This window comes from Micromys minutus (genome assembly GCF_963924665.1).
Source record: "Micromys minutus genome assembly, chromosome: 26".
Lineage (NCBI taxonomy): Eukaryota > Metazoa > Chordata > Mammalia > Rodentia > Muridae > Micromys > Micromys minutus.
Genome location: NC_137961.1, coordinates 3,410,638 through 3,431,955, shown reverse-complemented (window position 1 = coordinate 3,431,955; position 21,318 = coordinate 3,410,638). Strand labels below are relative to the sequence as shown.

General features: G+C 48.6%; 1 protein-coding gene across 1 annotated transcript in view; it reads right to left on the bottom strand.

Annotated features, from left to right (window-relative positions):
- Positions 1–12,498: 12,498 nt before the first annotated feature.
- NCOA2 (nuclear receptor coactivator 2) overlaps positions 12,499–21,318 on the bottom strand; it is a 123,556-nt gene continuing 114,736 nt past the window's right edge. The window contains exons 21-22 of the mRNA XM_080938780.1: positions 19,912–20,001; positions 12,499–16,027 (exon numbers count right to left, since the gene is read on the bottom strand). Coding sequence (XP_080794906.1) covers positions 16,016–16,027; positions 19,912–20,001 — 102 coding nt within the window. The 3' untranslated portion in view covers positions 12,499–16,015. The remainder of the gene's footprint in view (positions 16,028–19,911; positions 20,002–21,318) is intronic.

Below are 21,318 nucleotides of genomic sequence, written 5' to 3'. Positions count from 1 at the left end.
GTGAGGGGTCCTAGGTGGTCTTAACAACTTCCCCCTTCAGGCCGTCCCTCCCCCATCAAAGTCAAGGAACAAACTTCCCAATTCGATCCCACAAACCCTAACTGGGAAAGATAACACAAAAGGCGCAAACCCTCCACACCAAACCAAACCAAAATAAAATAAAAAGCCAAACGACTCAAACCTCTAACGAAAATCTGCCTCGGTGCCGCCCGACTGGAAGGTGCGGGCTCAGGTCGCCTTCCCTTGGGCTCCCCAAACCACCCGACTAAGGAATGCGAGCTTCCAATACCTGCAGTTTATATTGACCCCACCCCCAACTCCCTGTGCCGGGCTCATGCAAAACGTGTTACAATTCCGCCTCTCTTTTAATTATCAGTCTACACCCACCCCAACCCCCACCCCTGGGCCTGGGTCTCTAAGAGCCTTCTTCAGCCAAGCTACTAGTCAGGCTTCGGAGCACGCAGTGGTTCCAGGCGCTCTGGAGTCCGCAGCTGATAGGTGTGTGCACTCTGGGTCGGACAGTGCAGAAGAGGTTCTGAGCCAACTCGGCACCCCAAGGAGTTTAGAGAGAGGACAGCGGGGGCGGCCCCGACAGCTCCAAGGGGAGCGGTGCTCAGCGTCCCTCTAGAGACCCACATCCAGTGACCCTTCCCGCCACAAATCCAGTCTCTTGGCAACCCTAGCCACCTCAACCTAGGTCGCCTCTGGAGACCCAGTGATGACAAGTCCCAGGCCAGGCAGCTGGGAGATGCCTCGGTGGTCGCCGAGCCTCCCTCGGCCACGGTGGCCCTGAAATGCTTCTCAGTGGCCACACAGCAAGTTCACCAAGATTGAGGAGGGAAGACCTCAATAGGGTCTGAGGGTCTTGAGATCTCGGATCAATGTTTACAATAAGGGCACCAACTCGTCGTGACTCAGAAGTTAAAGAATATAGGGTCAGGAGGACAGGTCAGCCACCGTGCAGGCTGTCTATCTCCCCCTGAACCCCGAACAGCGCAGGCTCTAACTCCCAGGACCTGCGACTCCAGAGGTGGAAAGCCAGAATCCAATTACGAACTTAAAAAAAAAAACTAACTAACAAAAACAAAAACAAACAACAAAACAATCGAACAACTGCAAAACAAACTTCGAAAAAGCTTGTTAAGCCGCTCTCTCGGGGTAGGTCACCCCAGAGGGCCAAAGACCTACCTTCCACACCGGCTAGAGCGGCACCCGCTGGGTCTCAGGACCCTAGATTTCCGAAAACCCCGGAGGGCTTTGCCGCCTTTAGAGGAAGTGTGCAGACCCCGCCTCAGGGTCCTTGAAGAGGTAGGTGGTTGAAGAGATCAGGCCTGTCAAGGTTCCCAGATAGTCTTCTCCCCGCCCACCGCCGCCTTTGGCGAGCGTTTGGATTCCTCCCTAGGTCCCCCGAGATCACCCACTTAAGCCAACAGTTCTCTAGACAGGTCCCTGGAATCCGGTGAAGCGCGCCTGCCCATCTTGCACTGGCTGGCGTGGTTGCTGCTGCTTCTGGTGACGTCAGAAGTCAGAGTGTGGCAAATGTTACCCAGGGCCAGAGCGTGGCAAATGTTGCCCTGTGTCCACAATAAGCCCTTCTGTGTGCAAACGCGCACATGCACATACCACACAAGCACACAAACCCAGAAGTGTCAGCGTGAGGACTGAACAAACGTTACCGGGGGCCCAATAAATTCTTCTGTACCCGTCACACACACTGCACCCTAAACCGATGGGTGTAGGAAGCTGAGAGCCACCAATAAGGACACCTATACACAACCTACGGGCTATAGAGACCCTGGACTGGCATTGGAGAGCTTAAAGCGGAACCACTGTTGCCCAAAGCAAGCAAGCAAGGTGTCCAACACACACACACACACACACACACACACACACACACACACACACACACACACTGGCGTCTAGGAGGCCAAGCCTTGGTCAAATTTGCCAGAGACTCTGGTAGGCTCGACACCTGCTGAGAAGTTGGGTGTTATCCTAAAGGCCAGGAAGGGACACCTTGCTAGTCCAGAGTAGGGGGAACTGAGCTGACACTTCTGAGGTCCCTGGAGTCCTTTTGTCCTTGGAGCTGCTTTTCTTTCTTTCTGCCAACCTCCCCACCTCACATCTTACCTGTCTGACTGCAGAAGAAGGCTTGCGACCTTGACCCGAGGCTCTGACAACCTAGATCCAGACTTGTACCTTGAGCTAATGCATTCTTATCTCTCTTAAACATGACGACTAGTAGAGAGACGCGTTTAATCCCATTTACATTCGTAGATCAAAGCACCTATGGTGGAGAACCCCCCCTCCGTAAACCGGTGACCTTGGTCGGGTTCCACACCACTCCAGTTTCTCATTGAGGAACTGAGCCTGCGGCCTGGCTCTAGGGGGGCTGAGACTGCTGAGGGGAGAGACCTTGGGGCGGAGTGGTTACTATTCATTGAGAGAGGTTAAACGGGAAGCCGCCCTGGAGTTCCTAAAGCTAGCTGAGGATGGAGCTCTCTCGCCCCCTTGGTCCCTTTAGAGCCCAGGAGAACTGATTCTGCCTGCGTCCCAGGTGAGGAGGCGCGACCCTAAGGCTCTGCGGACTTCAGAGAGCATTCTGCTCTCCCTGGGGCTGGGCACCAATGTATCACTGAAGGCGGTTTCGATGGCCCACCGGGTTAACATCCACGGTCATTTCATAGTTTCAGGACAGATACGAAGGATGAGGCCGCCGCGCGTTATTCCCCACCCCCCCAAACGAAGAGGGAATGACTAGAGATGCAGGGTTCTGCCCTTTCCGTAAGATGACTGTTGTCACAGACACTCCCTCCCGCTCCAGTGAGCACCAGACCAGACACGGAGACCTCATTCTGTTACCCAGTCGTTTGGTTACCAGTCTCCCCTCCCCTCCCCCCCTCTCCCCATTCTTTTCAGCTCTCTTGTGATGTAACCCAGACTTATGGCCAGTTCAATCCCCCTGCCTCAGTCTTCCAGTTGCTATGATTAGAGGTGTACATGTACAGCCTTTACGATAAAAACAAACCCAGAATTATACTTTGATTTTCAAGACTTTAAATTTTATTTTATGCGTAGGGATGTTTTGTCTGTATGCACCAGTTGGGTACCTGGGCGTACAGAATAGGGTGTTGGATCCTGTTCCCCCTCCCCCGGGGTTGGACTTACAAATGATTGTGAGTCATTTAAGTATGCTCTGGGAATTGCCCCTGGTCTGGAAGATCAGCTAGCACTCTTAATCAAGAAGCCAGCCCCCTCTCCTTCTGCCTATTCTTTGATGAAGTTTTTCTTTTTCTTTTTTTTTAAGATTTGTTTATTTATTTCATATATGTGAGTACATTGTCATTGTTGTCAGACACACCAGAAGAGGGCATCAGATCTCATTACAGATGGTTGTGAGCCACCATGTGGTTGCTGGGAATTGAACTCAGGACCTCTGGAAGAGCAGTCCGTGCTCTTAACCGCTGAGCCGTCTCTCCAGCCCTGATGAAGTTTTTCTCAATAGCCAGTTGCCCCCACTTCTCATCAGTAAATTAGGATCAGCTTTATTCCAACTGCGTGGTATTTAAACTGTTGTCATTTTTACAATGTTTGAGGCAACTTCTGGGAACAGTTATACAAATATCAAAGTGGCCTCCCCATCAGCCTTGAAGCAGTTCCCAGATAAAGACCTGCTGGTTTATCCAGTTTCTATACTGTTGTTAAAAGATGACGTCCCTGGTTTGGGCACCGATGTTAGGAAAGGGTTGAAAAGAGTGTGGGGGGGGGGGCATATGGCTCATAGAGGTGTGTCGAGGCCTGGGGGGGGCAAGGGAAATACCTGTGGGGGACCCATGTTGGGAATCCCTTCCCCCTGAGGGACCAGCCACACAATGGTATAGTACAGAATAGAGTTTATTTAGGGCATGGGGGAGTTAAAGGGGTAATAGAGGCAGAGAGGTGGGTTTTACAGAATCCCAACATATACCAAGCTTTAATTGTTTTGATGACTTTATAATTTTATTAGTTCTTTGGGAATTTTGTACAGTGTGTTTGGGTCGTATTTACCCTATTTCATCTCCCAGCTCCCCAGCACCCATCCTTCCCTCCCTCCCTCCCCATCCACCCAAAGTCATGTCTTAAAACAAAGACAGAACTGGGCTTGGGGTGCTCACCTCCACACCTGGGAGGCAGAAGTAGGTGGGCTCTGAGTTTAGGGCCAGCCTGGTCTACAGAGAGAGAGCATTTTTCTTGCTACTTTTTAACTATGATTTTGTTATTGTTATGTTATAATGTAGATATCTGTGTTTTCCGGTTGTCTTAGACAACCTGGGTGAAAGGGTGAAAGGGTCCTTCCACCTGCTACAGAGGATGCCTTACTTAATAAACATAACAAATGTCACTAGCAGTCACTTTAATACTGCCTTCAGTTAGCAAAGTAATAGTAACAGGCTCTCCTCTCGGGCCTATGGCCTGTCTATGTATTCTTGGTCAGATATCCACACACAACTTTTGTTTTGTTTGTTTTGTTGAGAGAGTCTCTCTCTGTACATAGCCTTGGCTATCTGTAAGCTGGCCCCATAGACCAGGCATGCCTCTAACTCACTGAGATCTTCCTTCCAAATGCTGTGATTAAAGATGTATACCCCAGCTCACTCCCACAGACCCTCCAAAGGCTCATCAGCACACGTCGTCCCTTAAAAACGTCATCAAGTATATGTTGAACTAAAAGTTAGTATTTACTTATGGAAAAAAAGTTGCTGTTGGTTGTCTATTGGCTTTGACACGAGGTCTGTGCAGCTAAAGCGGCCTTGAGCTGGACATATAGTTCAGGATGACTTTGAACTTCTGGTCCTCTTCTTACTTCCTGGATGCTGAGATGACAGGTGTGTGACTCGTGTGGTACTGGGGACCAAACTAAGGATTGTCACTGTTCAGCCATGCTAGGCAAGTTCTCTTCCAACTGTCCAACATGTGCAGTCTCCTCTGTATTTTTCGTATGTGTGTGTGTGTGTGTGTGTGTGTGGTATGCACATAAGTGTATTATGAATATGGGTGTGCTTGCACATGAATGTGTGTTCATGTGAAGAGTCGAGGTTGAAGTTGGGGATCATCTCTGATTATTCTCTCTTAACATCCGAGGCAAGGTCTCGGTCAAATTCGGAACCATCATGCACCGGGGAATCCCCTGTCTCTGCCGCACCTGCCGGATAGTTATGGAGGTTTCTAAGGAGCCACACTCCAGTCCTCATGGCAAGCACGTGAGCCATCTCCTCAGCCAGGGTTGTGTGTTCAAAAGAGACACTTACCTATCACGAAATACACACATCCTAACTATACCATGAATTCTGATAACTGCGCAAAACCAGAGCCACTGCACTGCTTCTGAAAAAACAGAATACAAAATGGCTGTGGCTGTCCATGCCCCGTAACTCGGGAGGCTGAGGCAATAGGATGGCTGTGAGTTCGAGGACAGCCTGGGGAAAAGTAACCAACCAGAAAGTCCCTTAGTTCCTTCCCAAGTAATCTTTGCCTCCACCCCAGGACAACTGCTGTGTTTCTCCTTTGACCACTGTCATTGTCACCTCCCCTATTCTCCATCATATAAGTACAACCATACAGTAAGTGCCTCTCTCTGTCTCCCCCCCACCCCCCAGACAAGGATTCTCTGTGTAGCCCTGACTGTCCTAGATCTATAAAGGCTGCTTTGGACTTGTTCAGGCTCACTGGGTTTGGGGTTATGCTGGTGTGAGCTTCTGCAGTGGAGCCCTGCTTCTGGTGAATGATTGACAGGACACTTCCCTTAGCATCTAGACTGAATGAAAAAAAAAAAAAAATACAGGAAAAGGAAAAGAAAGGAATATGATTAGTTTAGGAAAGCCACGACTGGTCCTGGGTGTGGTGGAGGAGAGTTTATTATAGAGATGTGAGGGACAGCACAGCCAGAGGCTGCAACATCTGGGGGATTCCAAAGTGGACAGGATCAGACCGAGCTGTGCCTTACAGAGAGAGAGGGAGGTAAAGGGAGAGGGGGAGGGGCAGGGGAAGGGGGAGGAGGAGAGGAGAGAGAGAGGAACCAGGTGCAGCAGCTAGGAGGCCCACAAGTACAAAAGAGGGAAGGTAACCAAAGTGGTTGGCTTATACAGGGAAGTGCAGGCCAGACCTCTGGGCCTGAGAGCTCCAGTTTGCCAGCTCAGAGGGCTCAGTAATAGGTGGGGACTGAGGGATGCCGGGAGAACCGGGCAGCAGGTCCTCTTTGGTATGCTAAATAGACACCTCAGCCTTTTGTCTCAGGTGGCCAGCTACAACTAGACCTTACTAGATGCTACTACTAGACCTTTCCAGATGCTACTACTAGACCTTACCAGATGCTACTACTAGACCTTACCAGATGCTACTACTAGACCTTACCAGATGCTACTACTAGACCTTACTAGATGCTACTACTAGACCTTACTAGATGCTACTACTAGACCATACTAGATGCTAACAGTAGCAGAGCATTTTAAGTCATTTGACTGGGTTCCCCTCAGATAGCCTATTTCCAAAGCATTTTAATGCTTGGATGGCTCAAGAATCTGTGTATATATAAGCCATACTTTTCTTTATTCTTTGAAAAAAATAAAAGTTCTTTTTTTTTAAGTGTGCATATAGCAGGAATGGCCATTAGACATAGTCTAGTTCAGTGTTTGTCTGTTTAGAAAAGTAATATCACACCGTGGAGGTACCAACACAAATAAGCTATGGTTTATTAAGCAGCTGCAGTTGCAAGGGCTACAGCCTCAGGCAAGGTAAATAAACCCTTTGTTTCTGAGGAGGGGTGGGAGGGGTCATCACAATAAACTGTGGGGGAGGGAGGGCTTCAAGCAGCTAAGTTGAAACATCAAGGACTTGGTTATCTCATTTGTGAACCGGTGTTAACAGTTTTAACATGAGTTACCCCCAGGACAGGGAGGTGTTGGAGATCTTGTCAGAAGTCTGCTTATATTTACCTTCCCAGAAGGTTCTGTTGCTAAGGTCAGGAGTCTGGTCTCCAAGTAGGTGGCTTTAGGGAAGGTGGAAGGCTGTGCTCTAGAACCCCTGTAGGACCAGCAGTTTCTGAGTAGCCTGTTTCAATGGAAGAGAAGCTTGACTGAGCCAAATAATATCCTAGAAAATGAGCCTTTGAAATAATGGCAAGGTTACTTGGGACACCTACACACTTTTGCGCCAAAGCATTCAGGATAGATAGAATTTCTTCTTAAGATTTATTTATTACATACACTGTAGCTGTCTTCAGACACACCAGAAGAGGGCATCAGATCCTATTACAGATGGTTGTGAGCCACCATGTGGCTGCTGGGATTTGAGCTCAGGAACTCTGGAAGAACAATCAGTGCTCTTAACCACCGAGCCATTTCTCCAGCCCCGATAGATAGAATTTATTTTTAGTGAATTTGTAATTTTTTTTCAGTGTTGGGAACAGAACAAGGGGTCCTGTGCACACGAACTTTGTCCCTGAGTGTGTTTGTCCCCTTGACACAGGCTGAAGTTGTTTTGGAATAGGAAATCTCAACTGAGAAAACCGACAGTCTTCTCTGTGTCTTCTTAATTGGTAATTGATGTTGGAAAACCCAGCCTAATGTGGGCTGGGGGTCTCTCCTGGGCTGGTGCTCTCGGTGCTGTAAGAAAGTCTGCTGGGCAAACCAAGCAGGGCTACACTCGCTGTGGCCTCTGCATCAGTTTCTGCTTCCTGGATCCCGTCCTGTGTCCTGTTTGAGTCCCACTCTGACATCCCGCAGTGCTGGAGTGCATCCCAAGAGTCATAAACCCTGGCCCTGGACTAGTCTGCAAGCTTCACTGTCCACAGGAAGGTTTCCGATGGCCTCTGACTGCGGGCAGGATGAGCAGACTGGTCGGGACAGCGTCGGACACAGGAGCTGAGGAACGCGTTGGGCTTGCTTTTGCTTGTTTGCTTTTTACTCTTGCCTCCATAGCCACGTCAGTCAATCAGGCCCAACTGGGCCCAGCTGACATCCCGTATGCCCAGCCTTCAGCCCACAGAAAGCCTCTGAGAAGCAAGCCTTCAGAGACTTCAGGGCTCTGGCCAAGCATTCTCTCCAGGAAAAACCCGAAGCTGTCAGAATGCGGCTCTCAGCCAGCTCACTCATCAGGCCGGAAAGATGGCTGCCAAGACCTGCCCAGGAGGCTTCCTACCTGCGAGGCATCCCTTAGGCAGGGAGCTTGCCTGAGCCGACCTTCAAGGCTCCTTCAGGTAATACTAATTCCTTCCAAGATTTCACGTGCCACGAGTACCAATAAAGCCAGCTGGGCTCAGAAACAGAAGATGCTCACGCAGGGCGTGATAGCACATGACTTTGATCCCAGCAACAGGAAGGCAGAAGCAGGCAGAGCTGAGTGTGAGGCCAGCCTGGTCTATAGTGAGTTCCAGGACAGCCAGGGCTCTGTAGAGAGATCCTGTCCCTAAAACCCCAAAGAAAAAGAAGAAACAAACACACACAAAACAAACACACCTAATCAAAAAACGACAACAAAGTAAGAGCTTTAGTCACTGACACATACATACATTTTATATATGTGTGTGTGTGTGTGTTTGTGTGATATATATATGGTTCTGGTTATTGGACAAGTCTTTGGCCACTTGCCAATTAGTACGAGCCAGCGCAGGTACATTAAAAGGCCTCTGGTTTACTGAGGCCTGGCTATAGGCCAGTGACTTTTGTTTGTTTTGAGTTGTGGTCTCACTTAGCCTGGGCTGGCCTCAAGCTTGCTATGTAGCCAAGGCTGGCCTTAAACTCCCATTCCACTTGTTTTTCTGCTTTCTGAGTGCTGGCATTTCAAACAAGCATCACCCTGGTGGCCTGTGTGCTTTGTGACAACCTCAGTCACAGGTACGTACACATGAGGGGTCTTTTTGGCTTCACTGCCCTTGTGAAGGGAACAAGGCTTTGCTGTGTACTGGGACCATAATCTCCATGGGATCTCCCTCTCTCTCTCTCTCTCTCTCTCCCTCTCTCTCTCTCTCTCTCTCTCTCGATAGCTCTCTCTCTCTCTCTCTCTCTCCCTCTCTCTCTCTCTCTCTCTCTCTCTCTCTCTCTCTCTCTCTCGATAGCTCTCTCTCTCTCTCTCTCTCTCTCTCTCTCTCTCGATAGCGCTCTCTCTCTCTCTCTCTCTCTCTCTCTCTCTCTCTCTCTCTCTCTCTCTCTCGATAGCTCTCTTGCCTCCCCCTCATTCTCTGTCTTCACTCCCTCAACTCCCCTTCCCATGCCCCAAATAAATTATTCTACACGATATCTGTCCTGTGGCTGGTACCTCTGGGGGAGGGATGCCTCAGTGTGTGCACAGAGATACCCCTTCCACAATCACCATATCGCACCTCTACAACACATACTCCGGCTCTTTTTTTAATAAAACACAACAACCTCAGTTAAGGGATGCTCTCCTCTATCAGATTGGCCTGAGGGCATATCTGTGGGGCATTTCTTGATTAATGGTTGATTTGGGAGAAGTCAGGAAACTGCAGCAGTGCCGTCCTAAACTGGTGATCCTGAATTGTATAAAGGTAGCCAAGGAGCCAACAAGAGCAAGCCAGTAAGAGCAAACCTTTCTCTGTGGTCTCGGCTTCAGTTCCTGCCCTGTCTTTCTTCAGTACTGAGATGTAAGATAAGTCATCCCGTCTGGTCAATGTTTTCTCACAGCAAGAGAAGCAGGGTAGAACAGGGAGCCTGCGAGCAAGGCAGTGGGGGAGAAAGAACTGTTCCTGCTCAGGGCGGTTAGAATTCTCCTCTGTAGGAAGCTCCTGGTACCCTGAAGAGTCAAGCAGACATCTCGGGGGCCCGGGCTAGGGGAAACGGTAGTGTTTGAAGGAAAGACCAGGGACCAGGAAGTGCCAGGTTCCCGCCTCAGCTGTATGCTCTGGGGACGTGGCCAGCCTTGCTGCTGCGCTCCCCCTGCTGGTCACCAGCTAATCTTTATTTAGCTTAGTGTTTGGGGCCCCCCAGTGGGCAAGTGTTCCAAAGTCTCGCTGGGTTTGCTGCCATTAGAATGTGTATTCTAAGCTTAAAAGGGGAGCAGTCAGAGCAGCCCTAGATTAATCTGTCATCAGCGAAACACCTCATCATTAGGCACGTGCGTAGGCTCTGTCTTGGCCACTAGGGCTGCTTGATTCCTGTGGCAGCTGCGTCCATAGGGGCTGCGTGGTACTGTTCTCCAGTTGCATGTTTGCTAGTGGTGTGAATGTGCCCACACTGGCACATGTGTGGAGGTCAGAGGATGTGCTGGCTAGTTTTATGTCAACTTGACACAAGCTAGAGTCATCAGAGAGCGTCTGTAGGGCATTTTCTTAGTGGTTGATGGAGGAGGCCCAGCCCATTGTAGGAGGATGTCATCCCTGGGCTGGTGGTCCTGGGTTGAGCAAGCCAGGGGAAGCAGGAAGCAGCACCCTCTGTGGCCTCTGCATCAGCCTCCAGGTTCCTGTCCTGCTTAAGTTCTCCTGACTTCATTTGATGAACTGTGGCGTGGACGTGTAAATAAACCGAAAAGACAATTTTCTCCCCGAGTTGCTTTGGTCACGTTTCATCACCATTAACCAGGGCATAGGACAACCTGCAGAAGCCACTTAATGTCCCATGTTGCTCAGGCTTGGTGGAAAGTGCTTGCTTGCTGAGCTGTGTTGCTGGATCGTGGTATATCAGTCATGGTACATCATTCCCATTTTGTGGTGCTGCTGGGCACACTAACTAGGCAGGCAGGCATGGCTACCAATTCTCTCTTCCCTGTCACCAGTCCCTGGGTACAACTTGTGGATGACGTGTTTGCCGTTGCAGGAGCTAGCAGCGTCTCTCAGAGAGCAACACTAGGTTGCTGCAGACCCCCTGCAGTTTCAGCACGAAGGAGAACCAGGCAGGAGGAGTTCAAGGCCAAGCTTTGCTGCACAGTGAGTTTCAGATGGGGCTGGAGGAGGAAGGTAGGAGAGATAAAAATCCACACCTTTTGTAAGCAACCACAAACTGGGGTGTGGTAGCTTATGTAAAATATTAGTTACTATGTTTCGACTTGGCCAGTATCCAAAAAGGAAAAGGAAAAATGGACAGTCCGCAGGGGGCTATGAAACTGTGGGTACTTAGACATAGTTCCTGCTGCTGACTGCCAGTCCTCCCTGGGCTACCACCTGCAAAGGGCAGTGCTCCCCTCTATCCCAGAGAAGGAAACCCAAACTGGGCCTCTAGTATTGCATGGGAATTAGGGTGGGAGGAGCTGTAGTTAACACTATTCCTCTCTTGGTACCAAACCAACTCCAGTAAACCAGGACACAGGACAGGCCATCTTCATAAACAGTTTGTGGGTTGGGGGAGGGGGATGGCTCAGCTGGTAAAGGCGCTCATCTTGCCAAGCCTGGTAACCTTGAGTCCCACCCCCAGGACATATATAGTTGAGAGAACCTGAAAGCTGACCTCTGACTACGAGGTGTGCACATACACAGATACAGTTTGTGACTTGGGACTGCGACAGTATTTGGAGTAGGGAATGTATAGGCTTCATCTGCCATAAAGTGTTATGTAATGACAACAAGGATATACTTCCCTGGCTTCTCTGGAAGAGCCAGATGTTAAGAGTACTGTGACCAACAACTGCCATTTTAAAAATTTATTTTCATCATGTGTATGAGCGATTTTTCCCCATGTGCACCCACGTGCAGTGTCTGTAGAAGCCACAAGAGGGCACTGGATCCCCAGGAAATGGAATTACAGGCGGTTGTGAGCCCCCTGAGCTGGGTGCTGGGAACTGAAGTTGGCTCCTGTGCAAGAGTGAAATGCATGCTGAGCCATCTCCCAGTTCCCAAGATTCCTTTTTTCTTCTCCTCCTCCTCAAGATTTATTTATTTATTATATACGAGCACACTGTCGCTGTCTTCAGACACACCAGAAGAGGGCATCAGAGCCCATTACAGATGGTTGTGAGCCACCATGTGGTTGCTGGGAATTGAACTCAGGACCTCTGGAAGAGCAGTCAGTGCTCTAACCACTGAGCCATCTCTCCAGCCCTCCTCCTCCTCTTTTTCCCCAACAGCCCTGGCTGTCCTGGAACATGCTCTATAGACTAGGCAGACCCACCTGCCTCTGCCTCTGTCGTGCTGGGATTAAAGGTATGTACCACCATGTCCAGCCCAAGGAATTCCTAAAAGACAAGGTCATTAATTTTTTAAAAAAAGTTGTATGTCTATACGTGTTTTGTTTGCATGAAAACTGTATCATGAGTAGTCCTAATGCCTGTAAGAGCCGGAAGCAGGGGCTGGATCTCCTGGAACTGGAGTTACAGATGATTTTGAGATGATACGTGGATGTTAGCAATTGAACCTGGGTCCTTTGAAAGAGCAGTCAGTACTTCTCGGATATTTTAAACTACAAAAGAAGATACCGTATCACCACATTAAAATCTTTAAAGCCATGTAAAACCCGAAGGCATTAAAATTTATTAAATGATGCAGTAACAACAGATTCTTTATTTACAATAGCATTATTTAACATCAAATAAGCAAATAGCATCAGCAAAGCAATAGTAACTTGCATAAATGTATTTAAAATTTCTCTGAATATATCTACCTTTGCATAAACTGCTCACACTGGAAATACAAACATCGATGCAGATGAGCGAAGTAATGTCCAGAGTCAACTCTGTTTCTGAAAATAAATCACAGCCTGACACACTGTAAGCTTTCTCCTGAAGAACCACCATAGTTAATATATTGCTTAATTTTACCCTTGTATCATCTTTTCATATACACATATCTCAGATGCAACTTCATGAGGAACTGTACAAATAAAACCCACAAATGACAAAGGAAAAAAAAAAAAAAAAGACAGTTAAATGTTTGAAGAAATGGGTCACCATCACTGTTCAGTGACATACAGTTAAGCGATGACAGACTTATTCAAAAATTGTACACAGTTCACTATACAAATATAGTACATTGGACAGCTATGTAGGAATATACAAGACTTAAAAACAGATCTAAGGCATTATGCTAGGTTTTAGCATTTTGAGGTTCTTGCACATAGCTTTTACCTGTAGTAAGAAACTTAAAAGATTTTGTTTTAGTCTATAAAGAAACACCAGGGAGAAAGTTCTAATTAAAGTCGAAGCCACTACAGTATTTTCTTTTGTGCAGAGAATGCTTTGCTCTTCGGCAGTATACACTACCATACAAACACTAGAAAAATTTAAAGTCACACCGACAATTAATGGCTTAAGTTGCATTTCAAAATTGATTGTGTATCTTTGGGTTCTGCAAGTGGATCTGCGCCTCTAGCTCATGTGTCACACCCATATGAACTCCATTTTTACACACAGATTAAAAACTGCATCTGAAACTGCAAAAAACCATTGCTTTCCACCATTACAGGTAGTAGGAGATACACGCACGCGTGTTGTTTTAATCTTTGAGTTGAACGAATTGGTTGTAGGAACACAGCACACTTCACTTTGGAAACTCACCATGTTGCACGAACACTTCAATGGATTTCACAACCAAGACCAGGTGTGTGCATTCTTCACATTATGCTTTTCACATTGATAATCTAAGGAAACACTGATTCTATGTTCTGTCAAACAAAACCAAGTACACGTGTTGTGTAGTGTGTGAGCAATACTGGTGGAAGCGGAGGCTGGGTTGGCGTTGGCTTCGCCGACTCCATCCTCCTGAGGAGATGGAGCGCAGTGTGTGGCTACTCTGACTGCCGGGTCTGTACCCTCGTCTGGTGTGGGGTCAGCACTAGGAAACGGTGGTGATTGGCTGGCACTGAAGAGTGTGAAGTGTGGCTGGTGTTACAGTGAGATGGGATTTAATACAACACAGAACCAACCAAATCTGCTTTAAATTCCATTTTCCCTTGTGCTGTGTCACGTGTATCTGAGAGCAGGCCGCGCCCAGCTGAGCCTCATTCCTGGGGCGGGGCCTGGAGCTCAGGGCCTCGTGCGACCCCTCTGCAGCACAGCTGTGCAACCCGATGGTCTGGTGGAGAAAAGTGGAGTCTCGGGCGACACATGAACTGGCAGCCAACCCGGAAGTGTTCCTCCCTGCACTGAGATTCCTCTCAAAGTGGAAAAAGTATTGAAATGCAAATTTCCAGAAAGTTCCTTATCATGGAGCGACACTTTTCGATGATTTACCATTTGTCTTTGGGTCACATCTCTTTCTATATTTCCACAATCTGTAGCTATATAGGGAGATATAAATATAAATAGGGCAGTTCCTATGGTTTTCACCCTGCCAGGAATAAACAAACAAATTTCAAGGAAAAGTTTCTCTGTTCCTAGAAAGCTTGGATAATGAGATAATATAAAATGCTTTGTTTTTAGACATCAAAAGGTATCATTCTGAAATTTAGGTAAGAAAGTGTGTATCAGGGTTGGGGAGAATTGAAAAGGTCTCAGCTCTGGGTACTGCAGCTGTCTGAAATGGACACCAAATAATAAAGGTTTTCCCCGACACTGGGCAAGAAAAGCAACCATCAAAGCGGCTGCTTAGTGATGTCGTCTTTCTAAGGTTTATTAAGAAAGAATATAAACATAGAAAATCAAGACTTGGTTCCTACGGCGGCTGCGCATCATAGAGATTATTAGATACATGATCCATGAGCAGACCCCTAAGGTTTAGAAAACAAAAGGTCATAAGTCTACAGCTCAGGTCTAGTCAAGGCATGGGCAGCCCTCACAAAACACCTTCAGGAGACATTGCTATGAAGTTATCTAATTTAATACTGAAGTACCTCATTGTTTGAGTCAATCCCACAATATGTATACCTCACAAAATTATACAGTTAAAACACTTAAGTTCAGAACTTAAATTATTGCTCGTTTACATATAAATTGGATTTTTATGTACCTTACAAAACTTCGGCTTTGTCAGCACTGCTAAAAAACAAAATTAAAAAAAAAAACAAAAAACCAAAAACCCACATGGCAGAGGTTAGGTCTGTCGTGACGTCTGCTGTCGACTTCATTAGTATGTTGTCTCTTTTTGGAGGCTGATGGACAGCCCAGGCTTCCTAAGCAGGCGTCACAGCCTGAATGGCATTCCATGTCCACTTTGTTCCTCTCCCTGACAGGAAGTGCAGTCACTGGGAAGCTGCTGTACGTGGCTGGCACCACACTGAGAACTAAAGGACTTCCTGGTCTCTATGGTGTATACTGTTGATGTTTTCATTTTAGAGAAATGGAAGAGGGAGAGAAAAGAGAAGGCGGGGAGGGGAAGGGCGGAGATGCTAATCAAACTAGCTGATGGGTCTAGAAACAATTTAGAAATAAATATTTCCTTTTGATTCATGATTTAGGGGAAACTAGTTTGGTTTTAACAAAGGAAAATGGGAACAAATGCTTGTTAATGGTAACAGCCTCTCTCAGGAACCTTCTCATCTGTTCAACATCAATCTTGGCTGTCCTGGAGAGAACTCTGCCTGTGTTAGTTGTCCTTGACTAGGTGTGTCAGCACACACAGCGCTGTCCACAGTGTCTGCCCCGCCCCCATCCCAACCAAATGCAGGCTGAAGCTTAGAACACCGTGTGCTGGACTGTGCTAAAGCATTCCTTTCTCTCCTCTAGGTAAGACTGTAATCTACACTACACTGAGTAGCCACAGAAAACAAAGCAAGAAACCAGTGTCTGGAGCCGGACAGGAACGGGACAAGAGCACGGAGCTCCAAATACACACATTTAAATACATTCAATCCGAATGGGGATGGAGTCGGCCTGTGGACGTTTACTCTGCAGGAGATCTAAGTTGCACTACGGTGAATGCAGTGAACAGACGGCGGGTTGGTCTGGAGGCGAGCTGCAGGCTGTCGGGAGAGGCAGCTCTTCCGGTGGCAGCTAAGCCAGCACACTCTATGCTGTGGGCCAGGGCCCGGCTGTCTGCTGATGTGTCCTGGGGAACTGGTCGCCGGTCAGGTGGGTGGACACAAAGACACAGCTCTCCGGACCGCTAAAGGTTTTGTTAAGCCCAGTGGGTTGAAGAAAGACGCAGACAGCTTCTCCAGGGTCAGCAGTATTTCTGCAGGGAAACAGGAAGGGAGTGTGAGGACACGGGGCTCCGTATGTCTGCCTGGCTCTTTCTGTTACCACCCTGGCCTACCACAGACTCTCCACCCCACCTCGCACCACCACACTGGCAATGTCAAGTGATATCACAAAACACTAGCTTATTCTGGATGACAGGAGTCACAAAGGTCACATTTCATGAGTAGCTGTGTTTCCGACACGGGAAGGCAGATCCTGCTGCTCAACACATCGGGTGAAGCATCCTGTGGGTGCTGTCCACAGAAGTCCCACAACGACTTCTGCCTCCTACCCAAGATGTCCCTGCAGCCAGGTGTGGTTGCATAGGTCCACAACGCCATTACTCAGGAGGTGCAGGCAGATACCTCAAGGTTAAGGTCTGCCTGGCTACTAAGTTCACACCGCCACCCAAACCCACCATTTTGTGGTATTACATACTTAGCTTGATTGTGTGTACATATGTGTTATGGACAGAGGTTGACATCTGCTATCTTTCCCAATCACTGTACCTTGGTCTTCAAGGCATGGTACCATCGAACCTACAGCTCCTGAATCAGCCAGACTGGCTGGCCGGTTTCCTCCCTCCTTCTCTGAAGTGCTGAGGTTACAGGTATGAGCTACCATGCCCAGCTTTTAGTTGGGAGCTAGGGATTTGAACTGTTTGCAGAGCAAGCTCTGAGTATCTCCCCAGCTCAAGAATTGAGATTTTAAACGTGTTTGTTTTTGAGACAGAGTCTGTCTGTGTAGCCCTGGCTGTCCTGGACTCACTCTGAAGACCAGGCTGGCCTTGGTTTCACTTTGTCTCCCAAGTGCTGGGATTAAAGGCATGTGCCACCCACCATGCCTGGCTTCTTTTGACTTAAAAAGAAAAAAAAAAAAGAGTAGTTGATGTTTCATGTGTAATTTGTAAGTGTATGTTGTATACTTGTCCAGAAAAGGGGCGTCAGAACCCATGGAAGCAGAGTTAAGGCAGCTGTGAGCTGCTGTTGGGAACTCAGCTTTGGACCTCTGCAAGAGCAGCAGGTGCTTTACCACTGAGCATCTCTCCAGTTCCCTTCCCACTCTCTATGAAGGGTCTTGGTATTCTTTACATAGACCAGGGTGGCCTCTAATTCAGAGTCCACCTGTCTCTGCTTCCCGAGTACTGGGAATAAAGGCCGTGTAAGTGCCCCCTTCCTAGAGTGCTCTCTGAGTCCTAGGAGGAGGGTATGCTCACCCTGACTTCATTAAGATAAACACACCCCACTGCATCATAATCTAGATGACTATATGCCGAGGCTGTGCTGAGCAGCGGGTACTTGAGGGCCACTACAGTATCTGAAGAGAGGAAGCCAGTCTGAACTCGTATGTGTGTCTTCTGTGTCCCCGGAAGTGCTCTGGGCACTCCATAGCCAGGTCTTGTGTGAGTCCATCAGCCTCACCAGAGACCCCTTGCAGGGAGGGGGAGGGCTCTGAACTGGGCAACACCCAGTGCCCCCGGGCTTTTTCCCTCAGCTGAGTTGGCACTGGTCGCAGGCTTCCCTGGTCCTCATTTACATTCTACCACAGGACTGGGTGGGGGATTCTGTATACCCCACCCCTCAGCCAGGTGTGCTCTGGCCCAGTGACCTGACACTTTAAAAGGGGCTGCTTGCCCCCTCCTCTCTCTCTTGCTCTCTTGCAGCCTTGCTCCCCCCCATCCCTCCTCTTTCACTTCCCTTCTCCCCCCTTCTTTCCACGTGCTCATGGCCGGCCTCTACTCCTCTATTCCTCTCTCTTCTCCCTCTCTCTCTGCCTCTACCGCCCTCTTAACTCTCCCATGACTTGAATAAACTCTATTCTGTACTATACTGTGTGGCTGGTCCCTCAGGGGGAAGGGGTTCCCAACATGGGTCCCTCAGAGGAATCTCCCTTGCCCCCAGGCCTCGCCACACCTCCATGGGCCACATTCCCCCACTCTCTTCATCCTTCCCCTAACATTGGTGCTGAAATCCAGGACATCGTCTTCTAACAATGGCGTCCCTCACTGAAGATGCTGGGGAGCCCAGAGCATCCATGCAGGCCTGACAGAGTCCAAAGGGGACACTGTCTTCGCTTTGGAGGCTCTTCCCTCCTGAGACGAAGCACCTGGATGCCGAGAAGACTGATAACATCTAAACACATCCAGACAGTTGAAATGCTTGCTGTGTCTGTGACCCTGCCTTCCGTCAGGATCTGAGTAGCAGGGTGGGTGGGGGACCAAGGAAACACCTTGCTTCTTTGGGCCTTCTTAAATGAGGCTGCACACACCCTTAGGAAGCCCTTGTGAGAGCCTGCTTGTCCCTCTGGGGAGTGGACAGTGGCGCTCAGGTTAAGAATAGGTGGGCACTCGGAGGCCAGTGAGGTGTGGACTGAGCCCAGCTGGCTGCCTACGGGACTTCCTTCCCTTTCCTCCCTTCATTTGTCGGAGACAATGCTTCCCTCCGCAATCCTGGCTGGTCTGGAACTCTAGGGAAAGCGGGCTGTTCCTGCAACACCCAAGGACATGACACGCATAGACAGACAACCATGCTTGCTTTACAGGATGTGAGCTCCTCCTTTTGGAGGCGAGAAAACAGAAGACACACGCAGGGACTCCGGGTGCTCCTAGGAGAGAGCAGAAGCCTGGGCTCTCTCTTCCCAGAGAGCTGTTCTAATGATAGCTGGCTCAGGCCAGCAGTTGCTGGGGTTAGAGAGGCTGAGCTGTACTGTCCCACACTCAGAGGGAAGAGGCTCCGCCCACCTGGCACTTTTCTGTTAAAATGGGCTCTCCTCTCCAGAGTGCCTGATTGTCACCTGTGGTCACTGTGCCTCAGCCAAGTGAGCCCAGGTTCCAGACCTCTGCTTTTGCTTGTAAGTCACCCCTGAGCTCTTTGCACTTCCTGTGAAAACTATGTCCACAGGGGAGGCCTCAGCCTTTGGGAAGTGATAAACCCAAAGAAACACACGGTTAGTGTAGAATTTTTCCAGTGTCGGACATTCTTCCCTGGTATATATACATACCAGACACACAGAGTAATACGGTAAGCTCAGCGCGCCTATCCGTCACGTTCTGAGGATAGGTGTGAGGAAGAGGTAGAGGACCCTAACTAACCACTGTCACTGTCAAAACCCAGAAAAGCCACCATGGGAAAACAAATACATGATATCACTGAGAAACGGGCTGGTTTACTCTAGACTTGAATATTATTAATAACGAAAATTATCTGGATTAAGGAAATTCAATGTTCATTTATACATATTTTCCCAACAGGGATTAAGTTATTGTTTGTTTTGAGTATTCTGAGGTGGACCTAAAAGGTTATTTCTTTAAAAACTTTATTGTTTTATGTGTAGGTATCCATATGGAAGTCTATGGACAGTGCTGAGAGTTGGTTCTCTTTCCACTCTGACTTCAGGGATTTAATATCTCCTTGGCCTTTGCTTCATTTTTTTGAGACTGGATCTGACATAACCTGGGCTGGCTTCACAGTTGCTAAGGATGCTGAATTCCTCATCCTCCTGCCTCTGCCTGACGGGATAACCTTTCCTGAGGGCTGGGCACTGTCCTGTAATCAGTGTGTTAGGAGCTGGAGAACACTTTATAGTCTATTTGGTGCAGAGTGCTTTCCTGTGCCGATAGTTACTTTTTGCTGTTCTAAGGTAAAGAGTAGCACAGGCTAGCCTTAAGACAGGGTGAGGAGCAGCGCAGGCACAGGCTGGCCTTCAGCTCTCTGTGGAGCTGACCTCGAACTTCTGATTCTCCCGTCTCCGCCTCCTCAGAGCCGGAGCTACGGGTGCACATCAAGCCTGTTGTTTGGTACTCCCTTGGTCCCAGCATTTCCTAGGCCTAGACGGGCAGAGGTTCTGGACCTCAGGCGCAATCCGGCTTCTGCTGCTCACCCGAGATGCGTCTCCCTCCTGCTTCATCATGTCCATTCCCGGCAGCTGGCTGGGGAAAAGGTTGCCTCCCCTCAGAGCAGGGTCACTGACCTAGGGTGACAACACATTTCCGGTTTTAGGTTTTCCACCCTAGGGAAAGCAACTGTATCCCACGGCCCCACAGCCCAACTCTCCACGAGAACACTTTGGGGTAGAGGAGGCTGAAATCACTACTTGCCTTCAAAAGCAAATGTTCTTTGCCCATTTTCAGTTATATCCTGTTGGTTCAAATCAGGCTGGTGACTCAGTCCTGTGAGTGTGAAGCACTTGAGACCATCCTGACACCTCGCTACTCACACAAGTTATTAATTAGCAAGAGCAATGTGAGGGTGCCCAGACCGCGCTGGCTCATTAGCATTGATGTATTTCTTTACAAACTCTTTGTGTGCGATGGGTACACGTATGTCTGCACGGCATATTTGTGTGTGATGGGTACACGTATGTCTGCACAGCATATTTGTGTGTGATGGGTACACGTATGTCTGCGTGGCATGAGTGTGCGGAGGCAGAGGTCAGTTCTTTCTCAGAGTCCTGGGGACCACACTCAGGTGTAAGGCTCGGTCGCAGCTGTGTTTACTCAGAGTCAGCCCACTAGTGCTGGTCATGAATGATTTTTCAGAGGGCACCGTAGCTGTGCCCGTGCATGTATCTCAAACGGTCTGGGCTGAGGGACATGTCAAGCTGCTCCTGGGTGGGCTGGCTGAGGGACTGTGCTGTTCTGCCTCTGTGTGCCTCACTCTCAAAGCCGGCCTGACGGAGCAGAAGCCGCTCATGTCCACTGTGTGGGTCACGTCTTTGCCCTGCCTTCTCTGACATAGTTCCGTGGAGCCCAGACGGCCTGGAACTAACGTCACCACACCTGCCACATACAGTAAAGCTTTGAAGGCTGTCCGGAAAACAGAAAACAGAAAACAACCCCCACGGCACCTGCACTGTATCAGCAAAGCCCTACCGTTGAGTGGTCAGCTGGCGGGCAGCGTGGCCCATGCTTAACATAGGTTTCAAAAAAGCTGGTTTTGTTTTTTTGAGGCAGGATTTCTCTGTGCAGCCCCCCTGTCCTGGAATGTGCTGTGTAGACCAGGCTGGCCTCGAACTCACAGAGAGCCACCTGTCTCTGCCTCCCTAGTGCTGGGATAAAAGGGGTGCAATGCCAGCCCAGCACAAACTTCCAAACACCTACCACTCCATTTCTAAATCCCACAAATTATAAAAAAAGTTAATGATGAGAAAGTTAAGAAATTAAAAAAAAACAAACAAACAAATAAAAAAAAAAACAGACAAAGCAAGAAAAAACAAACCAAACCAATAAAAACCCCAACCCGTTAGCAGCCAGGAGTCCTTCCCAATAGTTCCTTCGTCATTAACAAG